Source organism: Megalops cyprinoides, chromosome 23 (assembly GCF_013368585.1).
Source record: "Megalops cyprinoides isolate fMegCyp1 chromosome 23, fMegCyp1.pri, whole genome shotgun sequence".
NCBI classification, from domain to species: domain Eukaryota; kingdom Metazoa; phylum Chordata; class Actinopteri; order Elopiformes; family Megalopidae; genus Megalops; species Megalops cyprinoides.
In genome coordinates this window covers 11,872,657-11,895,016 of record NC_050605.1, presented here as the reverse complement: position 1 = coordinate 11,895,016, position 22,360 = coordinate 11,872,657, and the positions used below count along the sequence as shown (strand labels likewise).

At 47.3% G+C, this 22,360-nt stretch overlaps 1 protein-coding gene across 2 annotated transcripts; it reads left to right on the top strand.

The window, feature by feature from the left end:
• The first annotated feature begins 683 nt into the window (after positions 1-683).
• nrf1 (nuclear respiratory factor 1) lies at positions 684-20,705 on the top strand. 2 transcript variants are annotated; one of them, XM_036517974.1, is made up of 11 exons: positions 684-766; positions 3,802-4,048; positions 4,678-4,792; positions 5,520-5,646; positions 5,978-6,118; positions 9,448-9,606; positions 10,137-10,343; positions 10,783-10,884; positions 11,670-11,827; positions 15,802-15,926; positions 20,439-20,705. In XM_036517974.1, exons 2-11 carry the CDS (start codon positions 3,826-3,828, stop codon positions 20,597-20,599), a joined length of 1,518 nt encoding a protein of 505 aa, XP_036373867.1. In that variant the 5' UTR covers positions 684-766; positions 3,802-3,825; the 3' UTR covers positions 20,600-20,705. The 2 variants fall into 2 exon arrangements, with proteins under 2 accessions (XP_036373867.1, XP_036373865.1); XM_036517972.1 differs by having other exon boundaries at positions 10,134-10,343.
• Positions 20,706-22,360: the final 1,655 nt, after the last annotated feature.

Sequence of the window (22,360 nt, the reverse complement as noted above, 5' to 3'; positions counted from 1 at the left end):
CTTGGACCTAAAATAAACCAATATTCACAAACATGCATAGCTCTTGTCATATTTAATAATTTAAAATAAATTCAGTTTAATAAAAGAAATAGCATTGTCCCATAGGTTTGCTTCATCTGGTCAATGCTGTGATCGTGCAACTTGATTCGTATAAGGAGAGATTATTAAAATCAAGTTATTATGCCCTTAAACCTGGACGTTAGAGCAATAAAAAAGTCAATTACATGTGCAGATACATTTTGAAGGTGCCATGTACCACATAATAAACAAGGTTTGATTCATCATATGTTTAAGTTATAAGTAACTACAAAAACAAAATAACGTGGTTGCTAGTTAGCTCACCAGGTATTCCACCTTTTACATCTAGCCTATGTACACGTTAGCTCGCCAGCAAAATCGCCACCCTCCGGGTTTGCATATAACAAAGAAATTGCATCATTCAAATAAAACCAGCGTTTCAGCTACATTCGCGTTACCATTGACTGTTTTAAACCGAAGTCCGTTTAATACGTTCCGATCTGTGTTAAATCCAGTTTGGGCTGTTTTGCGATTTCATCCGTTCACATTGCCCTTCGCAATATGGCGCTCTGGGTCGCAGCGTCTGATGTGTGACGTAGTGTGTTTGTAGGGGGAAGGGGGGGGGGCGCGGAGCCTCAGCTGCAGTGTGTGTAGATGAGCTAGCTTGCTCTTTGTCCTCCATTAGAGCTCGGATTCCCAGTTCCACACACCGTACGGCGCAGGCCCGAAGTAGCGCAGCCGCTCTGAGGTTAGTGCCCTACCGCGCAATCTCCAGCTATTTCAGCCCCGGCGCAGCCGCACCAACAAACCCGGCAGCGAGCGGGGCGATCGAGTGACGGGGGATACACTCGTGCGGAAAAGAGAATGCGCTTTCTTTCGCTAAACCGTTCTCACGCGTTTCGAGCGCAGACTTTGGTTAAACCGACAATAAGCCCCGGATAAAAGCGCAAATGTAGTCTCGGTGTCGCTGCAGGCCGCGCTAGGCCCGGGTTTGCTGCCTTATGATCGTCCTGGGGTGGCGGGTATTATTTGGGTCCGAAACCAGCGGCGTTCTGAATTTGGAAATGTCCCGCTACCGATGACGGTTTTCGGCTGGAGAGATAGCTCTTAATCGACCCGCTCGTGTTATTAGCGATTATTTTGTCCTTTATCCGAATTGCGTTATTATTTTGCGGAGTGTTTTGGTATGGTCTTTTGTTGTGATAGTAAGATGGCTTGATAACAAACAAGAAAGAAGCGCGCGATTTAGCTAGCTAGCTAGCTGTCAGCTATAGTTACGTTACCAGAAGCATTGCTCACATAGCTAGCTAACAAGCTAACATTGGCATTATTGCCTCCGAAATTGATCTCAGCCACAGCAGACCTTAAAAACATGTGGCTTACAAAACATAAATCGGCTAGCTAGCTAACTGTCCATAATCTTGTCGTTCGATGTTGAAAGTGTGGATTAATGCACAAAACGCTATCTGTAAGTGGCTAGCAAACTGCTACAATGCACAGCACACACTACAATGCACTTTTATGTCAAACAGTTAATTTAAGAACAATATCTAGGTGTGTTCTACAGACTTTCACAAAGATAACATTACATTTGACAGCTAGCCGTTGGGTTTCATGCAACTGTTGTATGGACTATGCTGCACTACTACCATGCACTGAGCGTGATCTCAACAGGCTAATATTACGGAAAATGACTCAACGCAAACTACTTTCTCAACTGCAGTAGCTAGCTGTCTTTTACCTCATGGTTTATATTTGTCTGTTCGGTTCTTTTGCACATTGAGTATATGCGCTGTCAAACTTCTAACCGTCAGTAACAGCTGTCTGCATGTAATTTCAGTTAGCTAGCTACATTTGATAATAAGAAAATAGCTGCCCAGTAAGCTAAATAACTTGGTATTACGTGTTCCCATAAGTGGCCGCAGTTCTTTCTTGTTTCGGTATAAGAGACGCTATGTTGAAATCCTTGAAAAAATCGTGAGAAGCTGTACGACAAGCGGCTTATGCATTTCAATCCATTTCTAACGTATTGCACTCGAAAGTATGAATGAATAATTCATCTGGCAGACGCTTTTTTTTCTCGAGCGATTCAAATAGCAAAGGCAAATAAAGTTCGCTGAGAGCAAATAAGACCGCGTGAACAACAGCGTACTCAATGGCGTCAGAGCACATTTGAACAAGTGTCAGTGCTTGACAGTGCTACAATGATGGGTGACATACTGAAAGTATAGACCAAGTGCTAACACTGTCAAAGCAACAATAAACAACTGTCAGTGTATAAATGAATGCAGTCTTACCCTTTAGGCCCATCTTGCATACCCTAATGCAAGTGCTATCTGAAAGGCAGCCTTGTTGCAACATTTAAAGTACATTGGCATCAGTCAAGTTACTTTTTCAATATCCAGTCCTCAATTAAAACAGTGATGTGTCACTAGGAAAAAGGATCAAGTAGCGTTTTACCACAGTTGGAAATGCACTTTTTACAATTAATAGGACTTAGTTTCGAGTCTAATTTCGTGAAAATGTATAGCCTCGCCTCCAATAGAATACTAATATCCATTTGCCGGAATTATTCCGCTTTGATGTTCCCACTATTAAAATGTATGACGTGATGTATTCTGTAAGTGCACTTGTAGTTTGCCATGTCAGTAATTATTTCCTCCCAAATGCATATATGCATTGTATAAAACGTAAGCCAGTGGATACAAATATTTTATCATACCTCAACTGTATGTGCCATAGCTGATGACATGGTTTAAAGTTTTCGGCAAACAAGTGAATGGCCTAACCTCGTTCAATATTTGTCATAAATAAAACTTAATGGTTGAATTATACTTGGCTCACTGTCATTTTGTGAACTCGATGACTTTGTAAAGTTATGTGATTCTTTTTGGATGTAAGGTGCTTAAAGTACTGAAGTACATAAAGAACTTTCCAGTGAACTCTGAATGTGGGGCAAGTCATTATTTCTGCAGCTTTCATGGGGGGCTGATTTCATTGAAGTGTTATTATTTTGTCAATATGCTACCAGACTGAAAAATGCAAAAACATTTGCAGTTGGGACATATACCATAGTCTGTCACTCTCAGGTTATCTGAATGGCTCCTAAATTAGGCTGGCATCACAGTACCCCGTTACATCTTGAGTCTGCGTGGGTTATTAGTGGTTTTGTGGTAAATGGTTCCCTCTGCTGGTAGTTTTTTGACAACAACTTATTACTTTGCATGGCGGAGTAGGTCTGCGCGGTTCAGCAGACATAAGGAGTTCTCATTCCCTATGTTGCTGTTACTACAAAACACTTTAAGAATACCATCACCTGCAGTTGGTTTTGCCTCTGGATATTGGAGAGTCAGTCAGTCGTCAATGTCAGACATTTTCATTGCAGTGCAGTTCTGGGAAAATGTGACAAAATCACAAGACAAAATGTAGTTAATGTATTTTACACACTCTTACATTTTGGGCAATATTTGGAAGCAACTTCACAGAATGTTTTTGCATAGCTTGACATATGAAGTTCCCACAGAAAGCTTAAATTTGTGTCTGTTATTAAACATTTGGTAATGGTTAAGGTTTAATGGTCAAGGTTTAACTGTCCTCCCCAAACTGAAAGAAGTTACTTTTTATGCCTGGCTAATCTGCTGTAGTGTAATAGGTTTGGACATTTGTAGCAGTGGGGATCTAAAATATGCAGAAATAATCCAAAAACATGAAATTTATTTTTGGCCTATGAATGAGGGGAATCTCTGCAGTGATTAATTGCCTGCTGTTGTGCGCATGCGGCAGTGTGTTCCAGGTTAGGAGCAGCCAATGGAGAACCACACCGTGCACCAGACGGAGCACATGACCACCATCGAGGCCCACGCGGTAGCCCAGCAGGTGCAGCAGGTACATGTGGCCACGTACACGGAGCACAGCATGCTGAGCGCCGACGAGGACTCGCCCTCCTCGCCCGAGGACGACACCTATGACGACTCCGACATCCTGAACTCCACGGGCGCCGACGAGGTCACCGCTCACCTGGCCGCTGCAGGTGAGCCTTGCTTCTCCCCTGTCCGCCTGCGTGGGGATTAGCCCCTCCAGGTTCCCCTAAAACCTCTCTGTGTATCCAAAGCACATTTTCCATTGTCCACAAGATGGTGCTGTTGCAGCACAAAAGATGTATTTAGCAGCATGCCTTTGGAGGTGATGGTGTTTTTAACTCACTAATTTACAGTGGTGCTATCACTTTTACGCCTCCTGTGTAGAGCAAAGACAAATGATACTAGCTGCAAATAATACAACATACTTCTGACAATTCATTTACTTAATTATTTAAATAAAGCTTTAATTGAAAATTAAATTATTGCGTTTGCTTGTGTTGTGCTCTACACCACTTGTAAGTCGCTTTGGATAAAAGTGTCTGCCAAATGAATGAATGTAATGTAATGTAATGTAAAAACAAAAATGACATCCATTTGAAAGGCAAAGTTTGGCATAATGAGGACTGAATGGATGGGGGGATGTGATTGTGTATGAGCGGTCAGAGGGGGCCTTGCTGAGGGGCGGTGCATTGCGCCGTGAAGGGAGCGAGAGGAATGCGGTGTCCTCAGGGTGCGCAGGCGTTCTCAGGCGCTTGCTCAGGGTACGCATCACGTCAAGCCTCCCCCCCCCCCTTTCCAGGCCCAGTAGGCATGGCAGCCGCTGCTGCCGTGGCGACGGGGAAGAAGCGGAAACGGCCGCACATCTTCGAGTCAAACCCTTCTATCCGCAAGAGGCAGCAGACGCGGCTCCTGAGGTGAGTGCTGCCCCCTAGTGTCTGTGCCCCAAAGGATTTATGCAGCTTCTCCCCTGTATCTCTCCCCTTCTCGTTCTCTCTCTCCTTCTGCAACGGGAAGTTGACAAGGGAGCTCATTATCCTCAGGGTGTGTATTATTTCCACATCCCTAGCTTCCCGCATTTTCATGTTTTGACCCGATGCACTTTATTTGCTGTAATAGAACAATCTGTACAGTAGCTAATACTGTGTACTGTTTTCAGTTTGCCAATAAAAGATGAATCTGATAATGCAGTGGATGTCAGGTTTTTCTTGGTGGGAAACTGTGCATTTAAGGAATGTATTAATGGCATATAATTAAGCATAAAATTACAGTGTTAGACATTATGACATCAACGGATACAGATCATTCACATATTACCACTAACCTCAATGTGTTCACCTAATCTGTTGCTGAGCTGTTAAGACCTTTGTTGTTTTTTTATAGCTTTCAAAGTGCCATTTCTGCAGATCTTTTGACTGGGGCTCACGCAGTAGTAGTACACATAGAACAATTTGTGGAAATTTTGCGTCAGATACCCTGATGTACATAGAATAGGTTTCACCACTGTGCACAACCAGCAGATGGCGCTGTTTTCCCTTCAATCTTTCTGGTGCGCGCAGTGTGAACAGAGCAGGAACCAAAGACGTGATGTGGAGCTGAGAAGCTAGTCCATGTGAGACTTCACGCTCACGTGTGTTTCTGCAGGAAACTGAGGGCCACTCTGGATGAGTACACCACCAGAGTGGGTCAGCAGGCCATTGTGCTGTGCATCTCTCCGTCCAAGCCCAACGCCGTGTTCAAAGTGTTTGGGGCCGCTCCCCTAGAGAACGTGGTGAGTCTGTCTCGCCTGGGGTATAACAGGCAGGGTTTCTCATCCAGCATGACACATTTTCACTGTTTCTTTCCCACAACCTCCCTCTGCGCCCCCTTAGCCTTTTTCACAGCCACCTTTCTAGGTGGTAATGGTTTAATGCACTTGTGTCTCTACCAGCTAGCTCGTACCTTGTCTGGCCAACTGTTGAAACTTGGTCATGCAGCACTTCTAATATTGTGGACTCTTTATATTGCTTTTTGTTTGTGTTGTACTCTGCCTCACTTGTAAGTCACTTTGGATAAAAGCATCTACCAGATGAAGAATGTAAATGTAAATGTAAATGTTTCAGGTGAGGAAGTACAAGAGCATGATCCTGGAAGACCTGGAGAGCGCGCTGGCTGAACACGCACCCCCGCCCCCCGAGCTGAGCTCGGAGCTCCCGCCCCTCACCATCGACGGCATCCCGGTGTCCGTGGACAAGATGACGCAGGTGAGTGCTTTGTCACGGCAACCCCTTGTGACAGAAGGCCCTCCTTCATGGTGCTGGTGTAAGGGGGGGGCATTTGCTTCAGCCCTCCAGCTGCTGCCACCAGAGCCAAATTCTCCTCTTTATACAGTCATTGCACTAATCAGTAAAATAATGGGAAGCAAATTAAGGTAATAGGCGGCATCAAAAAAGCTGAGCACTTGAATTCAAGGGCTTCTGAGTGCCTCATAGGCCAGGGGTTGAACCCATCCATGTCATTTGCCTCCACTGACTGGGAGCCCATTTTGCTGGAACATGTTGTGTCCGTTCTGCCAGGGATATGAGTGGGTAGGTCAGCTAGGGTCCCCTAGCTGCCACGCTCTTGGTGCCCTGAGACTTACATGGGTGCCTGTGAGCTATCTACAAAGCATCAAGAGGATGCAGCTCTCCTCCAATGGCGTTTTCCTCCTTTTGTACTGTGGGACTTGTGTGAAAAAAGTGATGCGTGTGTGTGTACTGAAGGATTGCACACGGCTTTCCCCATGCACCTGTGTGTGTTCAGGTTTTTTGTTGTAATGGAGACAAGCTTAAATTCATAACTGGTGACTGCTAAACTTGAGTGAAAAGAGGGGAAATTCCAAAATGTAAATTAAAAAAATGCTTGAATACAAGATTTTATTGAGACAGCGACACAAGTGAGCTTCAGTCATTTCAAGTCCAAGCCACCATATTAGGGGCCACATCAGCAAACGCCTTTCAGCTTTTTAATTTCAGTTCATTACGCTGGAGACAATAAAGGGGTCAGGGGCAATGTGTGCATTCATATTTGAATGTATGCATCTCTGCTGTAATTGGAGGCTTGTTAAAGCAGTCTTGCCATATTTATTAGCAGTTTTAGCATGAGTGTGTGCTGGAAATGAAAAAGTTTTGTGGACTTCACTCTGAGTTGGTTCTCCCTGAGGCCCGGCTTGTTTACCGGGCCGGCGGTGCTGACGCAGCGTAGGAGCACCGCACGCGAGTGCCTCCCCCCCCACGCCACAGCTCTCTCCCCCGACAACCGAGGGAAGGGGGAGCCGGGGAGCGGCCGGCCAATCGGAACGCTCCCTCAGACAGCTGCATCCTCCCGCAGGCGTGAGAGAGCGCTCGGAAGCTGGCAGTTGTTTTTCAGAAGACAATAAGGGAACACTGCCCCCCCCCCTCTTCTTTTTCATTGTACAGGTCCCTGTTGGCCTGCCTCCTCACACACCTTAGGTACAGCTGAGCAGTAGAGTGGAGGGACCGTTCGGGGACGAGCCAGGCCTGGTGGGCCCTCGGCCCGGAGAGAGCACACTGGCGGTGTGCGGGGGGGGAGGGGGGGGGGCAGGTGTAGCCCTGGCCTGCGTGTGCCTGCAATTAGCCAGGCCTCTCAGCTCATCAGCCTGCTGCACTCTCTCCGTTGATTGGCTCCCAGGTGGATTAGGAGCGGGGGTGCGGAGTGCTCTCAGCGGCACTGTGCCTTCTAACTCCGTGTCTCCTATAATTAAGCCATCTGACCGAGGCAAGGTCTCGGGGCCGCGAAACAGAGGGCCACAGGGTGCATTTCGGCGGCACCCTGAATCTCAGTGTGCCGCGGTGTGTGCGTGTGTGTGTGTGTGTGTGTGTGCGGGGTTTGGAGGAAAGTGGCCGTGTTCGTGCCAGCGTCAGGGCTTATTCGGCCCTGAGCCGCCGTAACGACTGAGCACCCACCGGAAATCCCTGACCCCTCCCTGCCCTCCACCCCCCCCCCCCCCCCCCAGTGAGTGACAGGGCTCGTGCACAGGCAGTACGGTGTCAGAGCTCCTTAGCATCGCGTTTAGGGCAAACACACTGGGCAGGACACAGGTCTCTGATGTCCCTCTTGATTACCCTGCATTACAGCCAAGGCCGGTTAGCGCAGGCGGCTCCGGTGGCTTTGTTAGAAGCGTCACCCCTCCACCCTTTTTAACCTCCCGTCCGCTCCCTCGCTCCGTCCTCTCTAATTCCGAGGCACGAAAAAAGAAACAAACAGGATACGTTTGACATTCAGCTGTTTCTCCCCGGCCCGGGCGAGCGCTTGCCGGTGAGGCTCCGGGTTTGCATGCGAGCTCTGCGGGGGGGTGGAGCAAGGGGGGGGGCTGTTGGGAAGCGATTTATTTCTCTGGAGCCAAATTTAGCCCGTGATGTCAGGCAGCAGACGCTGCAGAGCTTCATTGTGCAATATAATCCTGATCATGCCTGCGAATTATCAGGGACACTGAGGACACGGAGCTAAACCCCCGCCGCACCTGACCATAACAACAGCATCTCCGGCAAAAAAACGGTCCCCGTCGCAGGGCCGCGGAGATGAACTGGTTAAATCAGATATGCATTTAATCGTCCACCCACCCCACCCTATCCCCCTGCACCCCCACCCATCCTCCCGCACCCTCTCCTACACACTCCAAAATTCTGCAAGCTTCTTACATGGAAGGACGTGGCAATCAGGCTCCATTGTATTGATTTAATCTTGAGAGTGTTACAGAGCTCTCTCTGTCCTGTCGCACACTGCTGCCAGCTATGCCCTCCCTACACCATTAAACCGTTAAAGAAATTCACCATAAATCTTTTTCATTTGTTCATATCAGTTCTCTGTGATATACTCTGTACTACTCTTGGCTAAAGTCTACACAGTAACATTTTATTGGTTGCAGTAAAAGCAGTGAATAAACATTTCCTTCCTTGGTGATGGATAGACAATACATTTATTACCTACCATAGCAGACATGTTGTGTCGTGCCCGTAAAGGCCGTTTTTCTTATAGGAGGATGTGGCCACTCTTGTTTCCGCAACAGATGCAAGGGGTTTGAAATGTGCTGACGGTTCAGATGATCAGAGATGGGCAGGTGGATGAGCTGGGGTTTGGCCCAAAATTGAACAGCCTGAGGAGAGAGGCCCCAATGGCTAATCTGCAGAGATTAAGAGATTGCCTAATCTATTGTCATTACTTAATTATCCCCCGAATGTCTTGGGGCCAGAGTTGCAGCGGGTCCCTTAATTAACACGTGAACCATTTAGTTTCTAATGAAGTGGTTTTAGTGATTTAGTGTTTCATCTGATATTTCATTTGCTCCTATAGGGTGTATTATTCCAGAAAACAAATAAAACCAGGAATTTTCTACTTTTTTCAAAAGTAGCGTCTACAGTGAGAGAGTTGATTTATTCTGATTTATTCCTGTGTATATTTATTTTTAGATTGACTCTTGTTTGTGCACTCCCCCACGTTCCAGCAGAATAGATTGTTTCCTTTCAGCACTGAGGCTGGGCTGTAGGTGTTTTTGGGTCACAGTGATATCCATGTGGTCATGCCGCCTCTCTAGGCCCAGCTGCGGGCCTTCATCCCGGAGATGCTGAAGTACTCCACCGGGCGGGGCAAGCCCGGCTGGGGCAAGGAGAGCTGCAAGCCCATCTGGTGGCCGGACGACATCCCCTGGGCCAACGTGCGCAGCGACGTGCGGACGGAGGAGCAGAAGCAGAGGGTGAGGCAGCAGGGTGTGGGCTGTGTCGCTTGGGCTGGACTGGGTTGGAGTGGGGTTTGGGTCTGTATTGAGCGGGAGGGACCCAGGGATTGGGGTATGGGTCTTGTGTAGAGGAGCACTTTGGTGGGGTGTGGGTCTTATCTCCAGGGTAAAGGGACACTGGAGCAGGGTATCAGTCTTGTCTCCAGGTTATAGGAACACAAGTAGGGTCTGGGTCTTGTCTCCAAGGTAGAGAGACACTGGAGTAGGGTGTGGTTTTATCTTCAGGGTAGAAGAACACTGAAGTAGGGAATGGGTCTTATCTCCAGGGTAGAGGAGCACTGGCACAGGGTATGGGTCTTGTCTCCTAAGTGGATGGGTTTTTCAGTGGAATATAGGTTCTGCCTCTCTGCACTCTTGACATCACACTGCTCTGGGTTAGTAGACTCATATGTGTCCTTTTCTTTACCACCGTGTGCATGGTCTAATTTGGTGAACACACAAGCGTTCGAACAGTGGTCTTATCTCCTTCCTCTTGCCTTCGGAAGCAGGTGTCATGGACACAGGCCCTGCGGACAATAGTAAAGAACTGCTACAAGCAGCACGGCCGAGAGGATCTGCTGTATGCCTTCGAGGACCAGCAGGTCTCCCAACAGCACGTGGCCACCACCGCCACCCACAGCATCGCCCACCTCGTCCCCTCACAGACCGTAGTGCAGACTATCAGCAACCCCGACGGCACTGTGTCCCTCATACAAGTGAGTCTCTGCAGGGGTCGAGCTGGGCTGAGCTTGGCTGGGCTAGGCTTAGCTAGGTTAGGCTTAGCTGGGCTGGGCTGAGCTGGACCAAGCTTGGCCAAGCTGGCCTGTTGAGCACCCAGGAGTTTCATTCTACAGGTGTTTGTGTTGGGACTGGGACAGCTTCAGGAATAGGTGCCAGAACTTCTTGTTTTTATTTTAACTCAAATGTGAATGAATTGATTGATGGTAGGTTGGGTAATTGTATCACCTGCGAGTTTATGTCCTGGACTGAAGGCATCAACCCTTGCTGTATGAAATGTTTACATGAGATAGCTGAAGGCTGTGGTGACATTTTAAATGGGTGCTCTCATGGTTGTTGGTTCATTAAAGTGATCCCGTTACACCAAAATACACTTTTATTTTACTTCCCCCCCTGCTCCCCGTACTGTACTCGCAGGTGGGAACCGGAGCGACGGTGGCGACCCTGGCGGACGCCTCAGAGCTACCCACCACCGTCACCGTGGCCCAGGTCAACTACTCCACGGTGACGGACGGAGAGGTAGGGACCCGCACATGGGACAGTCATGAGAACTTAGACACAGTGCTGAATCTATTCAGTAAGTCATGAACTCATAGACACACAGCTGAACCTCTTCAGTACGTCATGAACTCACAGACACACTCCTGAACCTCATCACCAAGTCATGAACTCATAGACACAGGGCAGAGCCTCTTGAGTAAGTCGTGAATTCATAGACACAGTAACGAACCTTTTCACCAAGTCATGAACTCATAGACACATCAATTTATACAGCTGGATATTCACTGAGGCAATTCTGGGTTAAGTACCTTGGCCAGGCGTACAGCGGCAGTGCCCCAGCAGGGAATTGAACGAACAACCTCTTGGTTACAAGCCTTGCTCCTTAACACTATGCTTCACTGCCGCCCTGAACTCACAGACACTGTGCTGAATTTCTTAACCCAGTCATGAAAACATAACACAGTGCTCAGTCTCTACACTAGGGCATGAACACACTAGGACTGTCCCATGATGGTCCACATGTAGCCTCCAGTTTTAGCCTTGATCTCTCTCTAAATATGAAAGCCAGGTTAGTGATTTCCTATTGTAAGTATGAGATCCAGCTCAGGGATCTTTTTCTGTGGGTATGAGAGCCAGTTTAAGCAATCTCTCTGGCAGTATGAGGTTCAGTTCTGCCCTCTCTCTGTGAGTACAGGATCCAGTTTAACCCTTCCTATGCTGGAGAGCCGGTTCATATGTCTCTCTGTGAGAATGAAACCATGTTTAATCTTTTCTCGCCATCTCTCTCCCTCTTCTCTGCACAGGTGGAGCAGAACTGGGCCACCCTGCAGGGCGGGGAGATGACCATCCAGACCACTCAGGCTTCCGAGGCGACGCAGGCCGTGGCCTCGTTAGCGGAGGCGGCGGTGGCCGCGTCCCAGGAGATCCAGCAGGGAGCAACCGTTACCATGGCGCTGAACAGGTACACCGTGGGGAGAGGCAGAGGCGTGGTCAGGGGACTCACCTTGGTGGAGGGAGGGGGGAATTGATACCTCTTTATTCAGTGAAACCTTCACGTGCAAGTCAGTGCTTGCTCTTAGCAAATTATCACACTCATTGGAAATCTTTACACCTCAGAGTTACAGCAGCTCCCTTCTCAATAATATCTGATCCTATACTGATATTATTAATTTATAAAGACAATTAGCAGCAATAACGTAATGTGCAGTATAACAGCATGAGAGAAGTAAGGAAAGGTTAAATCAAATAGTCTTACCAGAATGCTATCTAAATGGTGCTCCTCCTAAAAATTCACGCAACAATTAATTTTACCATTACGAAGACATTGGGTTTTCATGCCACTGGTCTCCTCTCCTCTGCTAAAATAGATGAAAAGTACAATATCATTGAACAGACAGTGAAGTCCTGGACTCAGTCACTTGAAAGGCATTGTTTGACCTGGCCCTGACGTGTGAGTTCATGAGGAGCTGTGCTGTAAGTGTGTGAGGGACTTGGGCAGAGTCTTTGCTGACGATGCACTGCCCTGTCTACGCGCAGAGCACCAGGCCAAAGCCTGGTTGATGCAACAGCGGCGCTGGCTGATCTCAGCACAGTTTCCACAACACTCCCCAGTGTGCCCCACCGCTGGAGAGGCTCCTCACGGCAGCCCTGGATCACACACACCCCCACGGGAGCTTGTTACCTGAGCTCGCCTGCTCCTCCCGGTCCCCCTCTTTACCCCGCGGGAGCTCCGCTCAGAATCGGCCTCATTGAGGCTGTGATTCACAGGGAGCAGTTTATCCAGAAAGGAAGATCCCCCCTTAGTCTGAGTCAGACACTGTATATAAAGTTCCATAAACTGTATGCTGAGATAAAAAGGTGCTTGTTTAAGAGAACAGATGGTGTGATGTGAGTAAGGTGATCATTTTCATCGGGGCTAACTCATTCAGTGTGATAAAGAGTAACTGAACAACACCTGTATGAGTTGGAAAATCAGTGTTTGAAAAATAACGTGGACACATTCATTCTCCGTCGGGTTTTACCTGCACTTCTGTTTCAGTGCCACATAATGGGCTTCAATAGAAGAGGCTATTCTTTAAGTTCCAGGCCCCCACAGTCAAAAGCTCTGGGAATGTGACTATGTGATATTTTTTGTGTATCATTTGCACCTCATAGTAGGGCCCTGATCATTTTCCTGTCTTAAGAAGTAGTCGACTGGTGTACATGCACAGTGTATCAGAGGAACTGGGAGGTGGTGGTGACCAGTGAATGGTACTTGCTGCATGATTAAGGCAGAGCCTCAGACCCTCTGACCGGGGGGTGGTGACCGTTGGACAGGTGCAGTGACAAATTCCCACAGCAGACCAAGGCAGAAAAGCAGCTTACAGCCCCCCCCTCCCCCCCCGTCCCCTCACAATTAGGCCCCCATCAGCAATTTTCACTAATAGCCCCCTTCTTTGTTGCCCAGGACCTGAGAGCATGTGGCAGGGTATTTTGTGGGCCGTTCATGTGTTCATTGTGGGCCCTGTTTTCATACCCTCAATGTGGAGGAAGTGGCAGTCAGTCCCCATAACGTGTAATTCAGTAATCCTTCCCCTTCCTCACCTGTGCATTACAGCTGTCTGTAACTCATGTGAAGCTGTAGACTAGGGCTTCTTAAATGGTACATATATTTTTGGTTGAATTTATTGGTATACTTTATGCATGCTGCGTGTATAATGTTACTTTTTAAAATATGGAGAGAGAATTATTTGTTGAGAGGATTGTTTTTCCATTGCTGGGTGTATGGAGGGTTACTGTAATATTATGGAAGCACGGCCCTCTCAGAAGAACTATTCTCCATATTAGTAGAGTCTCTGCAACAGAATTGTGTAATGTGTGGAAAGTATAAGAAAAGTATGAGTTTTCAAAGAACCCATTTGCAGGTGTATGTGAGGTCAGATTTGAGGGAAAGGAGCATCCTCCTCTCCACCAGGTGTCAGTGTTCATCAGCTGGTCAGTGAAATGGCCAGGTAATTTGTGTGACCGCTGAAGATGCGTAACCATGGTGAGCTCCACCATAAGGTGACCTTGTCAAAGCGGTGTAACTAGGCATTACAAGGGAGAACGGAAGCTGTCAGGTACAACTGCGGCCACTGAGACCTTGTTGGACTGCAGACAGTGGTGATGTTAAGAGGCTGGTTTCTGGAGAGGCTCACCTCCACAGCAAGGATACTGAGACGGCCTTGCATCACCGGCCTGTATGTCCAGTCACACCCCAGACTGTATTTGCTGTGCTGTAATTACTTCAGTACATTTAAACAGGAATATCGGGTAAAGGTCAGGTGAAGGTCACTGCACCTGTAGAGATGAGTATCTAGGGGAGGAATGGGAACACCACGTCAGGGTTTACTTAGATACTTAGAACAGTCTTTTCAATCTAAGTAACCTCCAAAGGTTAGAGCGTTGCATTATGGGTAAACACTGGATGACTTCTCTTAGTTCGTTCGTGTGTTGAGAAAACACTGCTGTACCATTGACTCAATTTGAACAAATCAGAGCACTTTGTCATGGACAAGGTGCTCTGATTTGTTTCAATTTCCACACTGTATAGACACATCTGTTTGAGGCATATGTTAATTTTGACCACGTTTTTCTTCGGTTTCTTTGCTAGTGAGATACTACTATGGTTTGTTCTCCTGTACTGAAATGCATACAGTTTTTTCGTCTTTTTGTTTTGATGGAAAAAAAGCAAACATAAAAAATGACAGACATGCCACAGACATGACAAAATGTTGTAATATTTCCACTCAAATGAATCCAGGACAGGAGGAAGGGGGGGAGAATGGGGAATGGCTGTTGCCAGGCTGCAGGAGGAAAGTGCCCAGTCTGGCCCAGTGATAGGGCTCACATGCCACTCCTCTGTGGCTGTACTTCTCTGCAGTGCAGGGAGCAGGCGAACACTGACACTCCAATCCCAGTGCTGTTCACCAGCCCTGCTCTCTGCCCTCGCCAGAGAAAAACACCCGCAAATACACAGCTTCTCGGATTATTCTATTATTATATATTGTGATTATGTAATCCTGGGCCTAGATGGGTGGGGGAGGAAGTGGTAGGCCAGAGATGTCCATGCTCATAGCTCAGTAATGTGGATATTGGTAATACATGGGGCTGTTTCATACAATAAAAACTTGAACGGGAGCGTCGGGGATTGATCCATGTGCTGTCTGCAGCCCTGTGTTAATCGAGTCACAGGGCACACAAATTGAGTGATCTTGCAATTTTGACTGTGTACATTAGAGTAATTTGATCTTTTCCGTTGCTGACAGAACACATATTTGCTTGCAAATAGCTTTCTGCTCTCAGTCTGTATGAGTGTGCGTGTGAGTGTGTGTGCGTTTGTATGTGCTCATTTGTTTGAGTATGTGCATGTCTGTATTTGTGTGTGTGTCTGTATTTGCATGTCTGTGTGTTTAAGTGTGTGTGGGTGTCAGGACGAGCTAACCCTGCACTCTGTGTATTTGTGTGAATGCATGGGTGTATGTGTTTGTGTGTGTGTGTGTGTGTGTGTGTGTGTGTGTGTGTATTCGCATGTCTGTGTGTATGAATGAGCATGTGTGTGTGTCAGAATAAGCTCTATATTTGTGTGTGTGTATTCGCATGTCTGTGTGTATGAATGTGTCTAACTCTCCTTTCTGTGTATTTGTCTGAATTTGTGGGTGTACGTGTGTGAGTTTGTGGGTGTATGTGTGTATTGAGTGTGTGTAACCCCTCCCTCTGTGAGTTTGTGGGTGTATGTGTGTATTTATCAGTGTGTATTGAGTGTGTGTAACCCCTCTCTCTGTGAGTTTATGGGTGTATGTGTGTATTTGCCAGTGTGTATGAGTGTGTCTAACCCCTCCCTCTGTGAGTTTGTGGGTGTATGTGTGTATTTGTCAGTGTGTATGAGTGTGTGTAACCCCTCCCTCTGTGTTGCAGCGAGGCGGCGGCGCACGCGGTGGCGACGTTGGCGGAGGCCACGCTGCAGGGCGGGGGGCAGATCGTCCTGGCGGGGGAGACGGCGGCGGCGGTGGGGGCGCTCACCGGGGTGCAGGACGCCAGCGGTAGGTGTCCAAATCATACCTGTCCCGTATCCGTCCCGTCAGCCAGCCAGCTTAGCGGACATGCTAACCCCGCCGCAACCTGCCTGTGCAGCAGGGCTTCCCGCTTACACTCTAATCTCTCGCAGCGGGAGCCGCGCGGGGGTATCAGGAGCAGGTAAGAGTGTGCACACCTGGGCGCTGAGACACGCGATCCGCTCCTGATACCTGAGTCACCCCTCCCCTGTGCTGCGGCGGGCGCTATGCTATCCGTCTGAGAGGCGATGCTGTTTTTCCACAGCTCACAGACAGGGCAGGGGAGCAGTTTCCATGTTTGGTTTTATTTTACTTCCAATGAACTGCTGCATGGCCCCGTTCTCTGTACCAGCATCCCTTAAAATCACCAGGCTCTGATGAAGTCACTCAGAAGACAGGAGCCAGGGAGAGGCTGAAATTCAAAGTATTCTCAAGGAAGGGACTACTTTGACTTTTAATTTTGAGTTTTTTTTTTGTTCATTTCCCAAGGGACATTGTGCTAATTGTTATTTTTTGCATTCTTGCTTGTCTCAATATCTGTAAAAAGTATATGTACGCATGTACCTCCAGCCATCATATTAAATTGGTATCAACATCATTTGGTTCAGTTTTGTGAATAGCATGGGTCTTTGGTGCAGAAGTGCAGCCCTACAGTGTGACCTTACCCTTGGAGAGAGGGCTTCCTAGAGTGTCCCTCCTTTGTTTAATGAGTGGTGACAGTGTTGAGAGTGTTGAGGCCTGTGAGTTTGTGCACTCTAATCCACCCAGTGCTGATGTGATAGACCGGACCTTCACCTCTCGGCCCGCGTTCCTTCACCCCATTAATCCTCTCCGATCCTCCTGGGTCTCGCAGTCAGGGCAGTGCTTCTCTCCATAGTGCTGTCCCTATACACCCCCAGAACCTTCCGTGCGTGTTAATGAACCTGCAGTGAAGTAGACTGCAGGCGTTCCCGTCCAGGCCGGAGTGCTGATGGACTGACTGCTGCGTCACCTTCGAGTGACCCGCTGGCGCTGGAGTCGATTTTCACTAGTGAAGCAGTGTAAATAAGCCCTTCAGTCCTTCATCAGTAGTCGCGCTCTCCTCTCTTCCCACGTGCGTGCAGCGTATAAGGACAAGGCCTCTCGCTAGGAGAAGTGCGGGACAGGCCGTGCGAGAACCACGTGTGGGCAGCTGGTGACGTCCCTGCTACCAGTTTAAACTACTGACCCCAAACCAGTTCCTCTCCCTCGGGGGCAGCGTTTCTTGTTCCGCCCCCCCCCCCCCCCCCCCCCCCCACACACACACACACACACACACACACACATCCCTGCAGTGGGCCGGCGTCCCCCGCGCCCCGGTGACTGTCCCACAGAGGCGGGCCGGCCCTCGGGGGCTGTCCATGCGAGCCCTGATCCTCTCCATTATCACTCCTCTCTAATCATACGGCCAGCTGTCAGCGTGGCCCCACGTGAGCTGCATTAGGAGAATGGAGAGAGGAGTGAGGGGTGTATCTAAACAGCAAAGCTGATTATCGGGCATTAACACTGCATTTAAACAGGTCGACATCAGGACCACCCTAGCCCCCCCCCTTACACACCCACTCTGGGCTGGGTACCGATTGTCTGCTCACTTCCTTTAAGACGTCTCTCGATCATTCCAGCTGACCAGTGGGACGCTCACTGTTCCCGTAAAAAGCAATCGCTCATCAAGACTCTCCTTTGATATCATTCCGCATACTGCATGCATGTATATATATATAGAAAATGTGATTACAATGATACCCACTCATATTACCAGTCAAAAGTTTGAACACATCTGATTAAGACAGTGGAAAATGTGTTTAAAGACATTTTGATCTAAAGACTTAAGTTTAAATGCATACAATTTGTTTCTTAGCCAAATTAATGTCTATGTATGAATTTCTTTCCAAAAAAATTTTAATTTTAAAAAATATTCTTTAGATACTTTGAAGAATCTAAAACATTTTTTGGTCATTGCACATTTCCATTTATGTTATTTCCTAGTTTTAAGTCCTTACTATTACTTGAAAATGTGGAAAACAGTAAAAATAAAAAACCCTTCTGTGAGTAGGTGTGTCCAAACCTTTGACTGCCACTGTAGGTTCAGTTTAAAGATCTGGTGTGCATCCTTGCCAAAAGGCGTTGGGTGTTATTAAAGGTTGGAGAGACGGATTCATGTCCTGGCATTTGCCTACCGGGCTGGCAGACAGGAGAGGCAACACCAAGCCAGGCTCACCTGTTCACGGCGCCTTCTGCCCCCCCACCGCTTGGCGTGAACTGACAGACATGCCTCGGTGAGAGGCCGTGACTGTGTTGCGGGGACGGGAGAGCTTTAGCCGTGAGCGCGCAAGAGTTTTCCTGCAGCTGGAGAGAGGCAGGTGGGCGGGGCCACCCTAATGCAGCGACCCTTTAATGAGGCAGCGGAGTGGAGCCGCCCACCACAACGAGGGGCCACATCGGGCCAGCCAGAGAGGGCCTCGCAGGTTCACCTCCTTATTCAATCACTCACCTGGCAGCCTGCATTCAGGGGGGGAGGGCGTTTGAAGAGGGGTCGGCGTGCTGATTGCTGGGTTTGTCTCTGGTCCGCCACGCTGCCCTCAGCGTCCCATCGAAGGGATGATGAGTGGGAGGGGCACACTTCACCCTGTAATGATGCTCTGCCCTGACCACAATCATACTGGCCTAATTAGCTGAATCAACACTGATTCACTAAGAGGTTAGATCTGTTTACCAGGAGAACAGCACAGATCCTGGCTTATTTAGAGGAATGGCTGAAATCTGTGTAACGCCACCATGATTTGCTTCATTTGCAAAAATGCATCTACTAGTCATACATTTAATTGATGGTGACATCTGATTTCACATGCTCTGATTGGCTGATTACTGTCTCATATTCAGCCCATTCTGTTCCCACCCCCTCAACTGCCCCTCAGCTTGGAGAAGAGCTCCAATTATGAATGAACGTGCAATGCCAGTTTTGGCAGGCTTGTGGAAGGTTTCTTGTTTGAGTCAAGGAATCCTACATTACATTATATTACGTTACACTGCATTACATTATTGTCATTTAGCTGATACTTTTATCCAGAGCGACTTACATAGGTTACAGTTCTGACATGTTATCCATTTACACAGCTGGATATTTACTGAGGCAATTATGGTTCAAGTACCTTGCCCAAGGACACAACAGCAGTGCTCCAGTGGGGAATTGAACCAGCAACTTTTTGGCTACAAGCCCTGCTCCTTACTGCTACGCTACACTGCCAGGACCACAGCAACCTGGTAGCTGCCTCTGGCTGCTCACCACTGGGGCACCCAAGGTTGGGAGACAGTCCTCTGCTGGACAGATCAGACTGAAGAATTCTGTTGAATCACTTCTCATGCAAATACTTCTGCATTCAGGATTCTGATTAAGAATGTATAGTCTTTTTCGAATGTATAGAGATTTTGGGCTGTACCAAGTACACCGGTGCTATTTCTATATTAAAAAGCACTGTGTAATCTGAAAGCAAAGGAAGGTAGGAACGTTCCAGCAAAAACTCAGTCTCAAACCACTGTCTGCGGTGTCTCTGTGCCTGACTGGCCTCACGTCAGAGGGCAGGTGAGTGAACGCGCGCGGGCGTGCACGCGCACGCTCACGCTGAACGCGGGGCCCTGACGCCCCGGCCCCCCTCTCGCCTGCGACAGTGTGCGAGGCTCCCGAGCAGGCCCACGTGACCCGGCTAATCCTCCGCAGGGCAGGAAACAGCTGGGCGGCGAGCGTAGGGGAGCGGCGGGCGGCCGGGCGGGCTCAATCGGCCCATTGTTCCGTTGTTCCACACTGCAGACAGCCCGCTCCGCCGCCGCGGCCACCTCACTGCGCAGACGCCGCCACCACTGCTGTTGCTGCTGCTCTGCCCCCCCCCACCACCACCAGCGCCGTCTGGCCACTCCCCTCCCTACCGCCCCCCCGCCAACCGCCAGCCTCTCTGACCATCCCAGTCTTATCCCTCTGCAGCGGATGTGCCTGAATGCTCTGTGCTTACTGTGGTTTGGCCGATCGATTTCAACGTGCACGTCCGAGACGCTCAAGACTGGACGTAGCTGGAGGAGATGTTTTTAGATTAGGAAAATGGGAAGCATGCATTCAAAGACATTTACATCTAAAGACTTTTTGCTTAAATGCTTGAAATTTGTTCCATCGACCAGCATAAATAATGAAGTTGATGCCTGCGCATGAATTTCTTTCCATAAATCTTTCAATGTTAAAAAATATTTTTTGGCTATTTTGAAAAATCTATGATATGTAATGATTTGATTATAACACTTTTTGGTCTTTACTATTATTCCAAAATGTGGAATATTGTAAAAACAATGAAAGAAAAATGTGTCCAAAATTTTGACTGGTACTGTATATTATCAAGGCATTTAAGTCTGCTCTTGCAATGGTGTGGAAAAATAAAAGAGATGTGCAAATACAGAGAGCGTGTGTGTAACACTCTCCGCCCTCCGTTCTCTCCGCAGGCTTGGTGCAGATCCCTGTCAGCATGTACCAGACTGTGGTCACCAGCCTCGCCCAGGGGAACCGGCCCGTGCAGGTCGCCATGGCGCCCGTCACCACGCGGATAGACAACACCGTCACTCTGGACGGACAGGCCGTGGAGGTCGTGACCTTGGAACAGTGACACAAGGAGGCTGTTTCTGCCCCTCCTGGTCGTCCTATGTACAGAAAGTGTGCACATTTAATGTGGCAGTCAGGATTTGTACAGTGTAAAATGAATAATTATCTTTGCAGGGGTAAAAAAAAAAAAATATCTAGATTTATCAATGCATTTTGTTTACAGTGTAAATAGGACTAGTTTGAGTTTTGTTTTTTTTGAGTGGCTTTTTTTATTTTCAGTTCTGGCTCTATGAATTTTGGAATCAAGTGATGAAGGCTGGGAAATATGAAGTATTTATTTCTTTATGCTTTTATCTGATTTAAACAGAACTGACCCAGAAAAAGAGAGAACTCAGCTGATTGTCATTCGTTCTTTTCTCGTGGCAGCTGCAGTGGCTGCAGCCTGTCTGAGGCGATCGCAATATACAAGGATTTTGTTCCATTTTTATGTCTGGGTCTATTTATGATGTTCCTTGTCTTGGGATTTCATTTTAGAATGCAGTTAATTACTCAAAAACGAGCTTCAGTTTGGTGCCATATTTACAGTAAACTCTTTGCTTTTTGCTCTAAGAATTCCTCAGGTACCCCCTCTACTCATTGTAGCCATTTGCTATTGTCTTATATCTTTGTGAGGCATTATGGTGCAAAGAACCCTTCCAAAAATACATTATGAATAATTTCAATGAACTTTGTCTTGATATTTCAAAAGAATTTTCTATGGTACAGTGAGACTGAGATGAAGACATAAGAGATAAGATGAAGAGGGCCTTTTATTCATAGATAATAACGTTGTACAGAGAATCACACTTGTACATATCTGTACATATTCCTGACATATCTCTTGATTTTTTTTTTTTTTTTTGGTATTTTGTTTCAGAACCACTCCTTTCAGAAACCCCGTGCGAGTGGATTGTAAACTTGAAGGTATCCCCCCTGGCTCTGCCATCGCCATGGTGACAGCTGGGTAGATGTTAGCCCGTAGCCTGAGGCAGGGTTGCTTTTGTGGGTTAAGATGAAAGGTTCTCTTGTAGAAGAATCCTCCATGTTTGGTATGTTCAGCAGGTCAAGTCACAGATCACTGAGATCAAGCTGTTAGTAGCCCTTCAACATTGGAAAGGGCAGATGTGTGTACATCTGCTTCTCAACCATTTATGTCATGGCTCAGTACAGACGCAGTATAGTCTGAATACAGTCTTTTGATAGACTTACCATTTCTTTCCAGTCCTTTTAAAATACATCAACAGTTGTACTTGTTTTATTTCTCACTTAGCAAAATGCTGGCTTGTATTTACCATTTTATAAAGATGAAAAGAATTGTTTGTGTGAAATGTATCCGCATTATATGAAAGGTCTTGCATCTAGGATATTTTTTCTAATTGTGATAACAAGCAAATTAGCAAACTGTTCAGAGATCTGCTGTCTTTCCAGGTAACATATCTTACCTGGAACCACTTCAAAAGGAGATTGAATCAGACGAAGAATGCAGTACCTGTAATTTCAAGGTGACAAGTTCAATAAAATGGTTACTGTTCACAACTTAATTATGGAAGTACATATCTTCTGTATAATCATTTTTCTGTGCTTTAAATCAAGGGATACTGAATACTAGTTTTTACTGGTTGGTTCGTTACAAGTCAGCTTACATATATACTATAATTTACCACATTATGATTACTTTTAATTTTTAACTATTTAATTGGAAATGCTATAACATAGAAGCCAAATAGGGTTACACGTTCAGATTTTAATTGAAAAAATACATTCCATCAGACTTTGGTGTCTTAAT

What these genes read in the sequence shown, in the direction of transcription:
- nrf1 (XM_036517972.1), top strand. Translation starts at nt 3,826, where the DNA reads ATGGAGAACCACACCGTGCACCAGACGGAGCACATGACCACCATCGAG. An exon ending in CCGTGGACAAGATGACGCAG is followed by an intron (nt 6,119 to 9,447) that starts GTGAGTGCTTTG and finishes CCGCCTCTCTAG; the next exon opens with GCCCAGCTGCGGGCCTTCAT. An exon ending in CGGGGTGCAGGACGCCAGCG is followed by an intron (nt 15,927 to 20,438) that starts GTAGGTGTCCAA and finishes TTCTCTCCGCAG; the next exon opens with GCTTGGTGCAGATCCCTGTC.